The 16,755-nt window shown below is 40.1% G+C and overlaps 2 protein-coding genes across 8 annotated transcripts in view; one reads left to right on the forward strand and one right to left on the reverse strand.

Moving 5' to 3' along the window:
* Nucleotides 1-3,697, forward strand: part of Slc30a6 (solute carrier family 30 member 6) — a 45,857-nt gene extending 42,160 nt beyond the window's left edge. For all 4 annotated transcript variants that reach the window (XM_046441595.2, XM_046441596.2, XM_046441598.2 and 1 more), the window contains one exon: nt 175-3,697. In XM_046441595.2, coding sequence (XP_046297551.1) covers nt 175-675 — 501 coding nt within the window. In that variant the 3' untranslated portion in view covers nt 676-3,697. The remainder of the gene's footprint in view (nt 1-174) is intronic.
* A 323-nt stretch (nt 3,698-4,020) lies between these two features.
* Nlrc4 (NLR family CARD domain containing 4) overlaps nt 4,021-16,755 on the reverse strand; it is a 40,568-nt gene continuing 27,833 nt past the window's right edge. For all 4 annotated transcript variants that reach the window (XM_046441592.2, XM_046441594.2, XM_046441593.2 and 1 more), the window contains one exon: nt 4,021-4,334. In XM_046441592.2, the coding sequence (XP_046297548.1) occupies nt 4,042-4,334 (293 nt within the window). In that variant the 3' untranslated portion in view covers nt 4,021-4,041. The remainder of the gene's footprint in view (nt 4,335-16,755) is intronic.

The following is a 16,755-nucleotide window of genomic DNA, read 5'->3' on the forward strand; positions in this document are numbered from 1 at the left end:
TTTTACATTAATAATTATCAGTAAGTAGTCTTCCAGAAATAGCAAGACATTATGCTTTCTCTTATTTTAAAGAATTTTCTAAGAACTGACCAAATCATAAGTAAATTGTTTATTTCTAATGGAATTTTCAGTAATATAATTCTAAGTGTTCTCTTATGATTTTGCCCCTTTTAGGCTGGATCAGTGCATGTAAGAATTCGACGAGATGCAAATGAACAAATGGTTCTTGCTCATGTCACCAACAGGCTGTATACTCTTGTATCTACTCTGACTGTTCAAATTTTCAAGGATGATTGGATCAGGCCAGCCTTACTGTCTGGGCCTGTTGCAGCCAATGTCCTAAACTTTTCAGACCATCACATAATTCCAATGCCTCTTTTAAAGAGTACTGATGATTCGAACCCTGTCACATCAACTCCAGCTAAACATAGTAGTCCTCCTCCAGAATTTTCGTTTAATACCCCTGGAAAAAATGTGAGCCCTGTTATTCTTCTAAACACACAAACAAGGCCCTATGGTTTGGGTCTTAATCATGGACACACACCCTATAGCAGTCTGCTTAATCAAGGACTTGGAGTTCCAGGAATGGGAGCCACCCAAGGATTCAGGACTGGTTTTACAAATATACCAAGTAGATATGGAAATAACAATAGAATTGGACAACCAAGACCATGATGTACTCTAACTTATTTTTATGAAGAATATTGACTCCTAGGCTTCCAATATATTTAGTAATTCAACTTTGCATTGACTGTTCAATCATTTACACGAAATGTTAGAGAATAGTAGGCTTGTTCACATTTCATGAAACCTATAAACTATATTTTTGTAAAATGTTTTGTGGCAGTGAGATCCTTGTAAATGTTATAGTCTTTAAATAGACTTCCTTTAGAAAGCGTGTTTCTCTAAATTTGAATTTTGCTATCCTTGGTTTTGTAGCTGACTGCAATGTGATACAACCCTACCTTTATAAGAGAGCCACTTCATGGAGTGGATCTATCACTTTACTAAGAAGACAATATTTTCTTTAGTGAAATTTATAAACATGCTTCTTAAATAATATACATTTTAGGAAAGGACAAAAATGCCATTTGAAAAGTAAAAGGCTCTTTTATAGCTTTTCCAAACTTACTTGCTACATTTTTTCTTTGAGGTCTTCCTGAATTATATCTTATAAAGTAAGCAAAAATTTTTATCAGAAATTTTGGGATACGTTCTACTATGTAGCACAATTTAAATTTTTGAATCCAGAGTTTTGTTAAAAGTTTTTCTCATCATTTATAAGTTTTAACACATTTGTAAATAATCCATAGTGCCCAGTGTTTTAATTGGTTCAGTGAATATCAAACCTTTGGTGAAATGCAGTGAAAGAATCACAGGTTTCTATATTATATTTAATCAAATACTGACATAATATTTATCTCTAACAAATTTTAATTGGTTAACTTTTAAATTTCTCATTTTATTAACAAAATATGTCAAACATGTTACTCCAAATATTTGGAATTCCAGACATCATATGGAATTTGATATCTTTTCAAATTTGCCTAAGGAATTTGACTATATATTATATCATTTTGTAGAAGTATAATGGAACTTCGATTATAGAATACAGTATTGTCAAGTCTGCAGTGAGCAGTTTCTGGCTTTTTTTGTTTTACTTTGTTAAAGATAGTGAATTGTTAACTGTGATGAACAGTGTGAGAGTCATGTAGATTATATAATTTTTTTTGGTTATTTTCCAAATGCAGATTTTAAAGACTTTCCAATGTGGCCAGTATTTCTTTCAAAAAGTATAACAAGTAGCACTCACACATTACCTGCAAGGCTTCTTTTTGTTTTGTTTTATTATGTGTTCTATAGTTGTGGTTTTGAAAAAGCATTTTGAGAATAGATTAAAGTTTTTCTGGAATCCGGAGCTGGAGATTTATAACTTTCCCAGATATCAACCAGCTATATAGACAAGAATTTTGTTTTAGTAGAATTTGCAACAATTTCTTCAGTCAACTTATTCTCTTTTAAGTAAGGACAACACTTCAAAATCCTTTCTTTACAGTGGAATCCAAGACATTCAAGAAACCATCTCTGTCAAGCAGAATTGTAGTCATTTGTGGTAATAAGTCAGCATGTTCTAAATACCTTTTGCTTAGTGAAGAGTGATTCATTGTCTTTGACATCTGCAACCCTGTTTGGCCACTTGACCCAATGAAGAAAAAGATCCCAGGCTACCTTGACTACTGGAGTAAATGAAAGCTTGTAAAATGTCATGAGGCAACCTTTTCCTGTCCTTTTTCGGATGTTCTCCAACTATTTCTACGCCTATTGGTCTCCTGTTACTGGGTGATTTTTCCTCCACTGACCTCATCTAACTGTGAATTGGGGTCATAACATGAAATCTGAAGTACTGCCATGTGCTGAGTGATAATTAAGAGGTATTTGCTGGGACTTGGGGATGTAGCTCGGTAGTTGAGTGCTTGCCTAGCATGCACAGGCCCTGGGTTCGATCCCTACCACTGCAAAACAAAAAGTATGTGCTACCACCCCATACATGTCTTCTCCATCCCCATGGGATTTTAAAAAGTGTTCAGTTACCAACCACAGCTCTGTGTGAGGTTCTAGGCGTGCTTCCTCAACACTCGTTCAGAGGCAACACCTGCACAGCTATCCTACCAAAGGTGCTTTAATACCTGTACTACTTGAGAAAGGACACTCAGTGACCTGTGGGTTGTGAAGGAACTGGCCCCTCTTGCTGAAAATCAGTAATGCCAAGTGTTGCAGGTGATGTTGGCCTGTGTGTTATTAGAAGTGACGTCTTAGTTGCCAAGCTCCAAGAAACATGACCAGCTCAGGCCTGTGTAGAGCAGCCTTACTGGTAAATCCTATCACAGAACCACGGGAAGCTAGACAAAGAAGGAAAAATCATTTCAGTGCTTGGCCCATGTTTGTAATCAAGCTCAATGGAGTGTGATTAACCCTGTTTTTAAAAATCAATGTATTATGGAAAACACTAGCTAGGAGGCAAGATGCTATGTCAATAGTTTGTAACTAGGGTCAGGTTAGTCATTTAACTTCTGAGCTTTCTTATTTGTAAAATTAGGGAGAGCAGTGAATTTGTTTATTTGTAAAATAACACCTCAAAAACTTTATGACTAAATCTGCAGAATATGTGCCCAATTACTAAACAAATTTTGTGCCCAGAATTTCTGTCTAGTGACTACCTCAACACACAGGCCAAGTGTTGCCTACACCAACACCCAAGCCATTAATTTGAGGTGCCATGAAAACGAAAGGTGAATCACAGGCTAATACCACTTACATTTTGTTTTTCAGATTTGCCTTGACTTAAATCTGTAGATTAGAAAGATTTTTCTTAGACTTTTTTCTTTGTGGGGGAGGTAGAAAAAAATTAGGGCAGGGTATTCTTTGCTTCTGTGGGGTACAAAAGAATGAGATACATTTTTCCTTTCTTAGTTTTTGAAATCACAGTTGGAATTACATACAATGAATATACCAGTTACTGGGAGAAGACCTAATTTCAAGCCTCTGATTTAGCTGCTTGTAAATTACCAGTTTTTGTTTGACTCAAAAACGCTGCTCTTTTTTGGGAGTCTGATCTGCTTCTAAATGAGAAAGTTACATTCCACATTGTTTGATTTATATTGTTTGAATTAAAGAGCATATATGAAGTTTTAGATAATTTTGGTTTGTTTATTTAAGAGATATTTATCGATAATTTAAATATCATATTTGGCAAAATTTGTTGAGTTTCTTACATACCCAGCACTATACTAAATAAATATGCACACAATATATCAATTTTTGTGACCCAGTATTCCTGGGGCTGAGAGTAACCCAAATATGAACAAGATTTCTTCAAGTTGCTGATAATACCAGTTGGAGGGATGAGACACAAAACTTACATGTTACAAATTAAATTCCCTTCCACTTCCTCATCGTCTTTGGCTCCTTTTGCAAGATTTTTAAACCATCAAGCTGAAAATAAAGGATCTAAAATGCTCATTGGCTTAGGGTACCCTTTATTTAAGCAATTACTAGTTTAAAAGCACCTTTAATAACACTGACATCATCATCATCAAATTGCCATCCAATAAGCCTAGCTTCTTGCAAAAAAGTTAACTTGGATAACACATGGCTAAGTTTTCTGACTAATGCTGCATCTGGTAAAAATCCTTCAGTACTGAAGTCAAAAAATACTAATTGCTTAAGATTCTCAAATACACTCATGAAGGCAAGCCATCCATCACTGCTCACACAATTTCCTGCCAAATCCAACTGCTGGAAGTTTTTCAGAGTCGTCTTTTCAAAAAAAGCACCTGGGTAAAGAAATAAATATGTTAATTGAAAGAGACCCGATTTTTAAAAAGATATATGTGTGTATATATATATTTTTTCTGTATACACAAAAATACATATAAGTTTTCCATTTTGAAGTGACTATGATTGTACCAGGGTTGTTATGGTTTGGATCTGGAACATCCCCCAAAGCACGTGTTAGTCAATGCAGCAGTGTTCAGAGTTGAGGAGATTGGATTGTGAGGGCTCTGACCTCACTGATGGATCAGTTCGTCTGATGAACTAATAATCTGAATGGACTACTGGGAGGGCAGGTGGAGCATGGCTGGCAGACGAAGGTCACTGGGGTATGATCTTGGGGATACCCCAAGGTATCTGTCCCTGTTGCGCTCTACTTCCCAGCTGCGCTGAGCTGCGTAACTTTTCTCGGCCACACCCTTCTGCCATGATGTTCTGTCTCACCTCAGGCTGGTAGCAATGGAGTAAGCTGACCATGCACCTCTGAAACAAGAGCCAAAATAAACTTCCTCCTCTAAGTTGTTCTTGATGTGTATTTTGGTCACAAGGACAAAAAGGTAACTAACACAGCTGTGCTTCAGAAAAAAATTCGAATTCTATAGATAGATTGTGAATATATCCCATTATATCTACAAATTTTATCTTTCCTAAAGTGTAAATGAGAACTTTTTAGTAGTAAACAAATATAAATGAATCATATATTTTTCCCTTTTCCTGACTTTTCCAGGAAATGGAACTTGGCTTATATTTTGAAGTTTGAGATTCTATTAAATATTCAGGACTTATTTTTGACACCGGAGTCAGTTAGGCAATAGTAGGTCATTTTTTCTTTGGTGAAGTAAACATCTAACTATTGTTATCTTTGGGCATGCAGTGTTCCTAATTGTAAATCTGAGTAATCATGAGCTTCCTTCATCATCTAAAGATGGGTGCTTTTATTGGTTTTTTACCTTCTCTGGCCTCTTCAGGAAATTCCTCCATTCCTTGCATAATAGGGCACCGGAAAGTACTTCCTATACTAGGAAGGAAGAAATCTTGTCCTGCTAATACATAGAGATCAGCAGGCTTTTTTAGTGTTTATGCTTTATTCCTATATTACCAGTTTAAATGCTGTCTTTCAGGTCATATTCCACCATGCAAATTGACCAACATAAAAAAACATCAGGAGTTCATAGAAACCCTTTATGAATTGTGTGCCTTAGGTCGTGTACAGTGTTACCCCTGTCTTTCATGGCCTTTTCTGGGAGACTAAGTTCATTCTGATGTGTAGGTTGGAAAGTCTGGCACACTGAACAAGGAAGCTCTATTCTTTGTTATGTTTATAGTCTGGACTATCAACACAAATTGCAGAAGATTTGTATGCTTGGTCTGTCAATCCACATTACTCTGCTTGTTCCAGCCTATCTTAGTTCTGTACCTCATCCTGCTTTGAGCACAGAGGTTATGTATTAAACTTACATTGCTTGAGAGGATGCATGTTATCAGATAACATTACAATCTTACAAAAATGAGTGTGCAAGGTTCAGTTTGGATTACAAATAGGAAAGGTATTTCCTGGAAAAGGATTTTTAAAACTCCCTTGCCAGGGCTGGAGTAGTGGCCCAGTGGTAGAGCACTTGCCTGGCATGGATGAGGCCCTGGGTTCAAACCTCAGCACTGCATATAAATAAAAGATCCATGGACAATTAAAACAAAATTTAAGTCTCTTTCTATTGTCTTGGTGCCAAAGACCACTATTTCCCACAGACATATGACAAAGGAGGGTCATGGTGGTGCATAGAATCCCAATCACTTCGGAAGCTGAGGTAGGAAGGGTAGAAGTTCGAAGCCAACTTCAGCAACTTAGCAAGTTCCTGTCTAAAAATTAAAAAAAAAAATAGAAAGGGCTGAGGATGTAGCTCAGTGGTAGAGCACCTCTGGTTTCTATCCCCAGTATGAAGGAAAAAAAAAAAAAAAGGAAACCAAAGAGTTCAGTTAGAGAAGGAAGTGTTCAGTGATATACAGCTTATGTTAAGGTTAACAAAGACAAAGCTCTATGCCACCAATAAGGAGAGCTTTAGGACAGGAATGGTCATTCTTGTCTGACCAGTTTATGTGAGCTGAGGTCAAGCTACGTATGTACTCTAACCCACTTTATGTACAGAAATTGACCAGACCCTTGGTGAGGAGGTCTAAGAATGTGGAGTCAGATGTCACTGTGTGGCCTTGTGTAATGTGCTTAACACAAATATAATATGTACTGTAAAGTGCTCACTCTAGACTGTCCTCAGTGTCAGCCAGTACTTTCATTACCTTCACAAGGCTTTGAGTTCTGAAAGCTCTTCAGGTTCTTCTTTAAATATACCTGAAGTGAATGATCCCTGCCTGACTACTGACACCAGACGCAAAAAAGGACAGAACCAGGTAAGGGTATTTGCCACTGAAACCATCCTTGGCCCTTCCTTCTCTGCTTTTATTTCCTTGAAAAGTGAGACAGACTACTAGTTGTTCTCCAAAACTAACTCTCTCTCTCTCTCTCTCTCTCTCTCTCTCTCTCTCTCTCTCTCTCTCTCTCTCTCTTTTAATACCAGAAATTGAACTCAGGGCACTTGACTACTGAGCCACATCCCCAGCCCTATTTTATATTCTATTTAGAGACAGGGTCTCACTAAGTTGCTTAGTGCCTTGCCCTTGCTGAGACTGGCTTTGAACTCTCAATCCTTTCTCAGCCTCCCAAGCCACTGGGATTACAGGCATGAGCCACCACACCCAGTGCAAAACTGTGTCCTTTTTCCATAGTTGCAGAGTTTTATCTGGGTATGTGGCCATTCATATTCCAACCTCTATTTCTACTAATAGGCTAAGTTTTTGTAAAGAAATATAAGTGATGTGTGCATCTATCATGTCACTCTGGAAAAAGATGCCCTCTGCTGCCACTTTTTCCCTCTTCCACTATGTGGAAATGCTAACATGCCAACGGCCCAGCTATGATCATGAAGTCAAAGAAAAAATATCTTAAGGAATGAAAGAATTTTTTTAAAAAAAAAATTGGTTTCTGGGGTCTAAATCGGATTCATAGAGCAAAGACACACCACCTGCCTGGACTGCTCATTTCTGGACTGTCACAGGGCTGTCAGTGTCAGCCACGGTATAGTCAAGCCTCTGCTTTCTCAGTTCAGCCTGTGCCCAACCTGACTAGTACATAGGTCCTCACAATCTCCTCCTTCCTCTGCCCTTTAGGGGCACCTCTTTATTCTTTGCAGGGTGGCTGTCTCCCTGCTCTCACATATGTCTACGTCCTTTCTGCCCTGGCCTCCTTTCTCCATGTTCCTCCCAGCATGGTTGAGCTCAAGGTGTTCGTTGCCAGTTCCTGTGTCTATTAAGGCTCCACCCCCAAGGACCAGCTTCTGTTCCCCTCAAGTAGCAGAGCAGATTTCACCATGTGAAGGGAACTTAAAGAACTTAAAGCCAGCCAGGCACAGTGAAGCATGCCTATAATCCCAGTGGCTGAGACAGGAGGATTGCAAGTTCAAAGACAGCCTCAGCAAAAGCGAGGTGCTAAGCAACTCAGTGAGACCCTGTCTCTAAATAAAATATAAAATAGATCTGGGCATGTGGCTTAGTGCTCAAGTATCCCTGAGTTCAATCCCCTGTACCCACCCCAATAAAGGAACTTAAAGCCCATTCCAACCTTGGGTAATTACTAGAATGTCTGCAAGCATAGGAACCAAGAACAAGTGACAGTTTTCATAATCCAGGGGCATGCCTCTTGCTCATTGAATTTGCAGTGCTTTTGCCATCACAAGGAGCAAATTAGATCTGAGAGAATCAGAATCACGACATTCAGAGCTATCAACTGTACGTGGGCTGTGGAGATGGCAAATGGCGCTACTAAATTTACAGGCAAAATCTCCAATGCTCTGGGTAGATTTGTGAAGGTCCCTGTGTCCTAACGATAACTAATTACCCTGTAGTTCACCTGAGCCAGCACCTGAGCTCTCCACTCGCTGTTTATTCATTCTGCAAACACATTGCAGTGCCTGTTATGAATCACAGATTGCGCTGGGTTCTGGGGAGATGTGAAAAAGACAGACGTGGTCCCTGGCTCCCTGGGTTTACAACACAGTGTGAAGACATGCTGGAAAAGGATCAGGTGGCTGATGGGTGCTGTGATAGGTGGAGTGTCCTGAGAGCACACATGAGTCTACTTTGTTCCCAGAACATCAGCAATGGGACCTGTATGCTCCAGGAGAAAGATTCGAGGATTCCTCTCAGGAGCAACCGATCTACTTCCAAGTACAGAGAACCCCCTAGTGAGGCTGTTAGCAGTACAGCCAAAGAGCTGCCCCTCACTCACACTCAGAGCTTCCTACCAACTTGTGCCTCATTCTAAAATCTAAATAGAATATACAGGATTAGCAAACATAAGAGAATGGACTCCAAAAAAGACGCACAGGACCCTGGGTTCAATCCCCAAGGCTACAAAATTTTTTTTAAAATAATAAACAGAGGGACTCCCAAAGAAACAAGTTGTCTTAGCACAACCATGTTGTAAGGCTATAATACAATACCACAGATTGGGTAGCTTATAATGAACAGAAATGTATTAATTCATGGCTCTAGGGGCAGAGACCTACAAGACCAAGGTATTAGTTTCTGGCAAGGGCCTTTTTGAGGTGTCACCTCATGGCAGAAGGGCAAAGAGAGGGAGAGAGTAAGCAAGAGCTCAAATTTCCAGCCTCAAGCAGTTTTATAATCAGCATGAGTCCATTCCTGAGGATGGGCACTCATGATTGAAATACTTCCCCATCAGGGCCTCAACTCCCAACACTGTTGCTCTGAGGATTAAATTTCCAACACATGATTTTTAGGGGAACATTCAAACCACAGGCAACACAGAATACAGGAAAAAACAAACTTCAAAACTTATTTTTTTTAGAGACCCTAAAAAAGTTACAGTACACACACTAACAAAAATAAGCTGCTTCCCCTCCCCCTGATACTGGGGCTTGAACTCAGGGACACTCTAACTGAGCTACATCCCCAGCCCTTTTTAGTTTTTATTTTGAGACAGGGTCTCATTAATTTGCCCAAGCTGGCCTCAAACTTGCAATCTTCCTGTCTCAGTCTCCTAAGTAGCTGGGATCATAGGCTTGTGCCATCATATCCAGATTTTTGAAGAACAAGAAAGAGACCTTGGAAAATAAGAATATTTATTGAATGTGGGGGAATGATTGGACCCAGATTTGCCCAAGAGCTGTCGAACATGAGTCAGGTGTGTGACAGCTCTCTTTTTGAGAACAGGCTGAGGAATAAAGCTCAGCCTCAGACATTTAAACAGAAAGATCCCGTTAACAAAGGGTTTTGATAAAGCAGGTGAAATAAATCCCTGAGCCAGCAGTGATTTTTTTGCTGGTAGTTCTAAATTGCTGATGAGCTACCAGCAAAATTTTGAGGAAGAAGAGCAGAGAGCCTAGGACCAAGCTCTTGAAAAGTAGGAGCATTTAGTGCCTGGGGAGAGGAAATGCTGTTGAAAAGGACGAAGTAGGAGCCAAGGTGGCATGAAGTCAAGAGGACATTCTGAAGAGGAGGGAATGCGAAGTGTCACCTCCTACAGATCCAGTAGGTTAAACATTTTTGAAAAGCATCCTTTGAATTAAGTCACATTGATGTGTGTTAAGAGTCAGATGGAATGAGTAGGAAGTAGCAGATGATCAGGAAGTGGAGATACACTGGCGGTACCTAAATTCTCAAAGAGCTTTTCATCTTGCAGAAGAGAGAATGATAACCATGGGAAGTAGATAGGACTCAGGGAATTTTACTTAAAATGGGAGAGGTCTGAGCAACTTTAAAAACTGATAGGATGGCTGGGCCTGGTGGTGCACACCTGTTATCCCAGCTGCTCAGGAGGCTGAGGCAGGAGGATCCTGAAATCCAAGCCAGCCTCAGCCTTTAGTGAGGACCTCAACAACTTAGTGAGACCCTGTCTCTAAATTAAAAACAAAAAAGCCTGGGGATGTGGCTCAGTGGTTAAGCATACTTTTTGGAGAGACTGTTGAATACAGAAGCACAGTAAGTTTGCCAGAATGTTCAGAAATGTTTTTCTCTTTGTTGGAGTCAGGTGTGCAGAGCTGGAGGGCTCTCTAACTCACCCATCACCCATTCCCTCTCTCATGCATCTCTTGCTCAATCTGAGATCAAGAACGCAAACCAAACTTGGCATCTGCCTCCTTCCTGACCAAAGGACACTCTGTTCTGGTTTGGAATTTGTCATTCCTTTGTATTTTGACTTGGTCTACCGACCCAAATATTATTCCCTTCAAAACATCCTCACAGAAATAATGTTTTACCAGGTATCTGGGTGTCCTTTAGCCTATTCAGATTGACACACAATTCAATCAACAAAATAAATAGGTCTCAGCCAGGCATGGTGGCATATACCTATAATTCCAGTGGTTTGGGAGGCTGAGGCAGGAGGATCCTGAGTTCAAAGCCAGCCTCAGCAAAAGCAAGGCACTAAGCAACTCAGTGAGATCCTGTCTCTAAGTAAAATACAAAAAATAGGGCTGGGAATGTAGCTCAGTGATCAAGTGCCCCTGAGTTCAATCCCCAGTAACCTACCCCCCCAAAAAAAAATAAATAAAATAAATAGGTCTCCATTTCAATTAGTGAAATCATGATACTATTTTTTCTTGATCAGTTTTGCTTTGGTTTATTTTGTTACTCTTTTTAAAGAATTGACTTTAAATATTGTGAATCTTTTCTATTGTATTTTTTCTGTTTCATGGATTTATACTCATATTTATTGTCTTGGGGTTTACTCTACTCTTTTTCTGACTTCTTAAAGGAGAAGCTTACTACTTTTCAGCTTGTTTTGTTTTGTTGACAGTACTGGGGATTGAAGCCAGAGTCTGGCACATGCTAGGCAAGCATTCTGTCACTGAGCCACATCCCAAACCTTTTTTGAAAATTTTATTTTCTTACCGTTTCTCTAAATCGCCAAAGTTGGCCTTGAAATTGCAATTCTCCTGCCTCAGGCTTCCAAGTTGATGGGATAACAGGCACGCGCCACTGTACATGGCTCCTAATTTTTTGGGGGGGCGGGGGCGGAGGTGGGGAGAGTGGTATTGGGGATTGAAGCCAGGAGTGCTTTACCACTGAGCTACATCCCCATTCCTTTTTATTTGTTATTTTAAGACAGGATCACACCGAGTTACTTAGGGCCTTGCTAAACTGCAGAAGCTGGCTTTGAACTTGCAATCCTTCTACCTTAGCTTCCTCAGACACTGGGATCACAGGTGTGCAACACCATGTCCAGCTCTTATTTTAACGTAAGTATCTAAACCCACAAGAATTTCCTTCGGTTCCTGTTTTTGCTGTATGCCACAGGGTTGGCATATAGTGTTTTCTTACCATTTGGTTTTAAACATTTTTGTTGAAGTTTGCCAGTACGAACTTGTAAATTATCTATCTGCCAAATTGTGGGACTTTTTTTTCTCTCCAGCAGCTTACATGTAGGTACAGAAAAAGGATAAATTAAGGACTACTCAGGACTGGAGTTTTGCCAGGAAAGTACACCCCATCCCTTGTATTTCATTTCATATCTCCTATCTCTTATCTCACTTTCTCCTTGCGTCTCATGAGATAGTCTTTCTTTAATTAGAGACTCTGTCTCTCATTACCTCTTCATTTGATTATTGATCTAACACACGTATCCTTCTCTAATTGTCATTGCTACCTTGACTTTCGATACTGAGCCACGAGTTCCATCTGTTGGTTCAAGAGTGTTTGCAAGGATGGGTGCGGACTCTAGGTGGTGAGGAAAGTCAACATAGAAGGGTGCTGAGAGAAAGCAGCGAGGTCGAGAGACTGGAAGACCCAAGGAAGTAAGGAACTGGTGATCAGGAGGCACTGAGCAAGTACAATGGAAAGGAAGGAGATTACTGTTTAAGAATGGAATATATGGTCCGGGGACATAGCTCAGATGGTAGAGTGCTTGCCTCACATACACAAGGCCCTGGGTTCAATCCCCAACACCTCAAAAAAAAAAAAAGTGGAATATCTGAAGTTAATATCTTGGAGATAGAACAACTTTAAGTGTGAATTAAATGAATTATCATAATCTGGTCAGTCATGATCATTGAGCTGGATGAAGGAGAGTGGATGGGAAAGAAGGTCCAGGGTGCGGCTTCATTTGAGAAGGGAGGCCTGGTAGGGGAATGAAAGGAGTCAGGGCAAGGGTTCTGAAAGAACATGCTAAAGTCTTCAGTGAATAAGAAGAGGTGGCAAAAATTTCGTAGCAATAAAATGGGACAGAATGTGTCCCAGCCAATGGCTGAAACCTGGTGGAAGCAGGAATATTTAATGAGGTTAGAAAAGGAGTGGACTAAAGAAGTATGCAGATTTCTTAGAAAATTGGGAATGGCACCACCATTTGACCCAGGAATTCCTCTCCTCTGTCTATACCCAAAGAACTTAAAAACAGCATACTACAGAGACACAGCCACATCAATGTTTATAGCAGCACAATTCACAATAACTAAACTGTGGAACCAACCTAGAGGCCCTTCAATAGATGAATGAATAAAAAAAATGTGGTATATATACACAATGGAATATTACTCAGCAATAAAAGAGAATAAAATCATGGCATTTGCAGGTAAATGGATGGAGTTAGAGAAGATAATGCTAAGTGAAGTTAGTCAATCCCCAAAAAACAAAATGCTGAATGTTTTCTGTGGTATAAGGAGGCTGATTCATAGTGGGTTAGGGAGAGGGGCATCTAGACGGACTCTAGATAGGGCAGAGGAGTAGGAGGGAAAGGGAGGGGCAGGGGGTGAGAAATGATGGTGGAATGTGATGGATATTATTAGCCAAAATACATGTATGAAGACATGAATTGGTATGAATATACTTTATATGCAACCAGAGATATGAAAAATTGTGCTCTATATGTGTAATAAGAATTGTAATACATTCCATTGTTATATATAAATTTAAAACTTAATTTAAAAAAAAAAGGAGTGGACTAGAAGAGCAGTTGAGAACCAAGGAAAACCTAATTTGCCTTTTAGACTTCAAGAGGCTTGAAAATCAGAATGAGCTGGGCACCATGGCAATTGCCTGTAATCCAGCGACTCAGGAGGCCGAGACAGGAGGATCACAAGTTCAAGACCAGCCTCAGCAACTTAGCTAGGCCCTCAGAAACTTAGTGAAACCCTGTCTCAAAAAAAAAAAAAAGGGCTGAGGATGGAGCTCAGGGGTAAAGCGCCCCTGGGTTAGATCCCCAGTACCAAAAAAAGAAACAAAGGAGAGTACAAAGTGACTATTTATGAGGCCTGCAGGGAGGGCCAGGTTTCAGTTGGGACCAGGGAGTGTCCAACACCTTTGATAAGAAGGTTCTTTTTTCAAAATAACCACTGTTTTCAATTCATCTCAGCCATCCTGTTTCTCATTATGCACCATCTCCCTCCTCCTCTTACAGAGCCTGTATTTCATTAGCCTGCCCATCGCCTATAACTGACCTGCATTCATTACCCCATCGGAGGGCACATCGTGCCTCATCCATCATGCATAGCATCTCTAAATGGGGATAGGCATCCCCAAGCCAGGTCTGATCCAGGACAGGTGTTATAGACCAGAGGCAGGAAACTTAATTAAGATTGAGGCTTTCCATTTGAACAGTCAGTTGGCTGGATATTGTAAAGAGGTCGTGAAATCATACAAATATGTTTTAGATTTAGAGATGATTTTATATGAAGGAAAACAGCATTTACTATAGTAAAGTTCAAGGCCCTAACCCACAAATACCTGAGCTTATTCTCAGGGAAAACTGCAGAACTCCTGTAGGCCTGTTTGTTCATTCATACAGTATGTATTTATTGAGCATCCACTAGGGGTTATACACTCAAAACCAAGTCCAACGGCATGGCCTGTTCTCAAAAGAGTTCACAGCTTACTGGGGAGCTCAACGTATGAACACATTCTCTAAACACATTCTTTATTTACATAGTAGGTGCTATAAAAAAGCACTGTTTTCTGTGTGGAATAAAGAAACCATTATTTTTGTGTGTGTGGCGAGGGGTACCAGAGATTGAACTCAGGGGCACTCAACCACTGAGCCACATCCCCAGCCCTATTTTGTATTTTACTTACAGACAGCATCTCACTGCCTCACTTTTTTTTTAATGTTTTTTTAGTTATAGATGAACATACAGTATGGTGTGGTACTGAGGTTTGAACCCAGTGCCTCACACATGGGAGGCAAGTGCTTTACCATTGAGCTACAGCCCCAGCCCAGCAGCAGCCTCACTTTTGCTGAGTCTGGCTTTGACTCTGCTATCCTCCTGTCTCAGCTTCCAGAGCTGCTGGGATTACAGGTGTGCACCACAGCGCCCAGCCAAGGAACCATTATTTTTAAAGCTAGTGTTGGATACAGGTACATTGGAAAATTGACGCTTCTACTAAACATAAAACATGTTTACCAACAATCAAAACATATTCACAGCATCCATTTTATTCTCTTTCTTTTTTTTTTTTTTTTTTTTGGTGGTACGTGGACATCAAACCCAAGACCTCACACACACTAAGCAAACACTCTACCACTAAGCCACATCCTCATAGAATCCCTTTTCATCTAGAATTACTCAACAGCAGAATGGGAAAATCAGTTGTTGTGTAGTCACATAGAAGTTTTTGTTTGTTTGTTTTAAATTTTTTGGTTGTCAATAGACCTGTTTTTAAAAAACTCATTTTTATGTGGTGCTGGGGATCGAACCCAGTGCCTCACACATGCTAGGCAAGTGCTCAACCACTAAGCTACAACTCCAGCCCCACACAGAAGATTTTATTGTAATGAGGATGAACTGCAGCTACACATAGTCACATCTCACACACATAGGAAGCCGACACAAAAGAATATATACTGTATCATTCCGTGTATATAAAGTGTAAAAACAGCCCATACTAATCTATAGAATGATGGTTGCCATTCAGGAAGAGGAAGCTATGGAGCTGATCATCTTCCATCTTTTGATCTGGGTGCTGGTGTATATTCACCTTTTGAAAATTCATTGTACTATGTACTTTCATGCACTTTTCTGTGAGTATATTATGCTTCATTAAAAAAGGAAAAAACATAGGATTTGAGGGTGGCTCAGTGGTGGGACACTTGCCTAGCATGCTTGAGGCCCTGAGTTCCATCATCAGCAACACACACACATTGACACACACACACACTGACACACACTCACACACACTCACACAGAGTACAAAACAAAATGAACCCTATCTCTGGTTTCTCCTACTGGAAGAAACCATGATTCATAAAGTGGGAAATAAATCTGTTGTCCCTGATGTTTATAGAGCCCAGCAGTAGAAGAATGGAATGAAAGGAATTCTTTTTAGAATTGCTAGAGGATTGGAAGAGATGAAGATAGAAAGAGGACAAGGCCATCAACCAGCAGCTGGAGCCTGAGTTGGCAGAAATAATCAGGCATCTTTTTGAGAGTGGAGAAGGGCCAATATTAAATGTGAGTAACTGGCTATTTAGAGCTATCCTATCACGCCACCCACAAGCATTCAGTAAATCTGCTACCCCCATGAGTATATTAGGGACTCTTATAGAATAAAGCACAAGTGGCTGTTCTCCCCATCTGGGTCACTTGGAGAAGAGGGAGGGGAACCGCTGCAGGAAGGAAGACGACCTAGATTGAGAGACACACAGGAGCAGAAACAGAGCCTGAAGTGACCACTGGAAACAGAAGCCCTAGGTCTAGGCTGGCATCTTGGGCACGGATGGATTAGGGAAGTATTTGTTTTGTTTTGTTTTTCTTTTTCTCCAAGCTGCAAGGTATTCCCTCCTTTAGAAAAGCATTAGAAAAATTTTATGGGTTGCAATTGGTCTTTTAAAAAGGAAAATAAGATAGAAAAAGAAAATAACTGTATTATATAGCAAAACACTTTTTGTAAAAATGATTATGTATATGCACACATGTTTTAGATCATGAGATAAAATGTGGTCACAGTCAAAAAGCCTGAAACATCTAGGATTCACAAAAGGGTGCAGAAGAGGAAAAAATATTGAACCATGGAGGAGATATGTAAGTTGGGTTAAAGGGAATATAGGTGAGGGACATCCATGAACAAAAAGATGACTTGGGGAGTGCTGAGAGGACCCCAGGTGAAGCTTCATGCAGGTAGGGGATGTGGCAGAAGGTAAAGGCAGAGTGCAGGGTGGGTGAGGCTCCATCGTGGAAGGCCTCACGCTTCAAAGCTGAGCATGCTAGACTATATTTTGCAAACAGAGAAAGCTTTTTGATTTTTAAAGAATACTAACTGTAGTATCTGTTGCCCTGGAAGTCCACAGAGGATAATGATAACAGAACCATTTATTGAGCATCTTCTGACTTTACATGCAGCAGCTCAACTACTGATTGACACATC

The sequence above is a fragment of the Marmota monax genome, unplaced genomic scaffold (genome assembly GCF_021218885.2).
Source record: "Marmota monax isolate L192 unplaced genomic scaffold, Marmota_monax_Labrador192_F-V1.1 WCK01_AAM20220418_F8-fsc00010, whole genome shotgun sequence".
Taxonomy (NCBI): Eukaryota; Metazoa; Chordata; class Mammalia; order Rodentia; family Sciuridae; genus Marmota; species Marmota monax.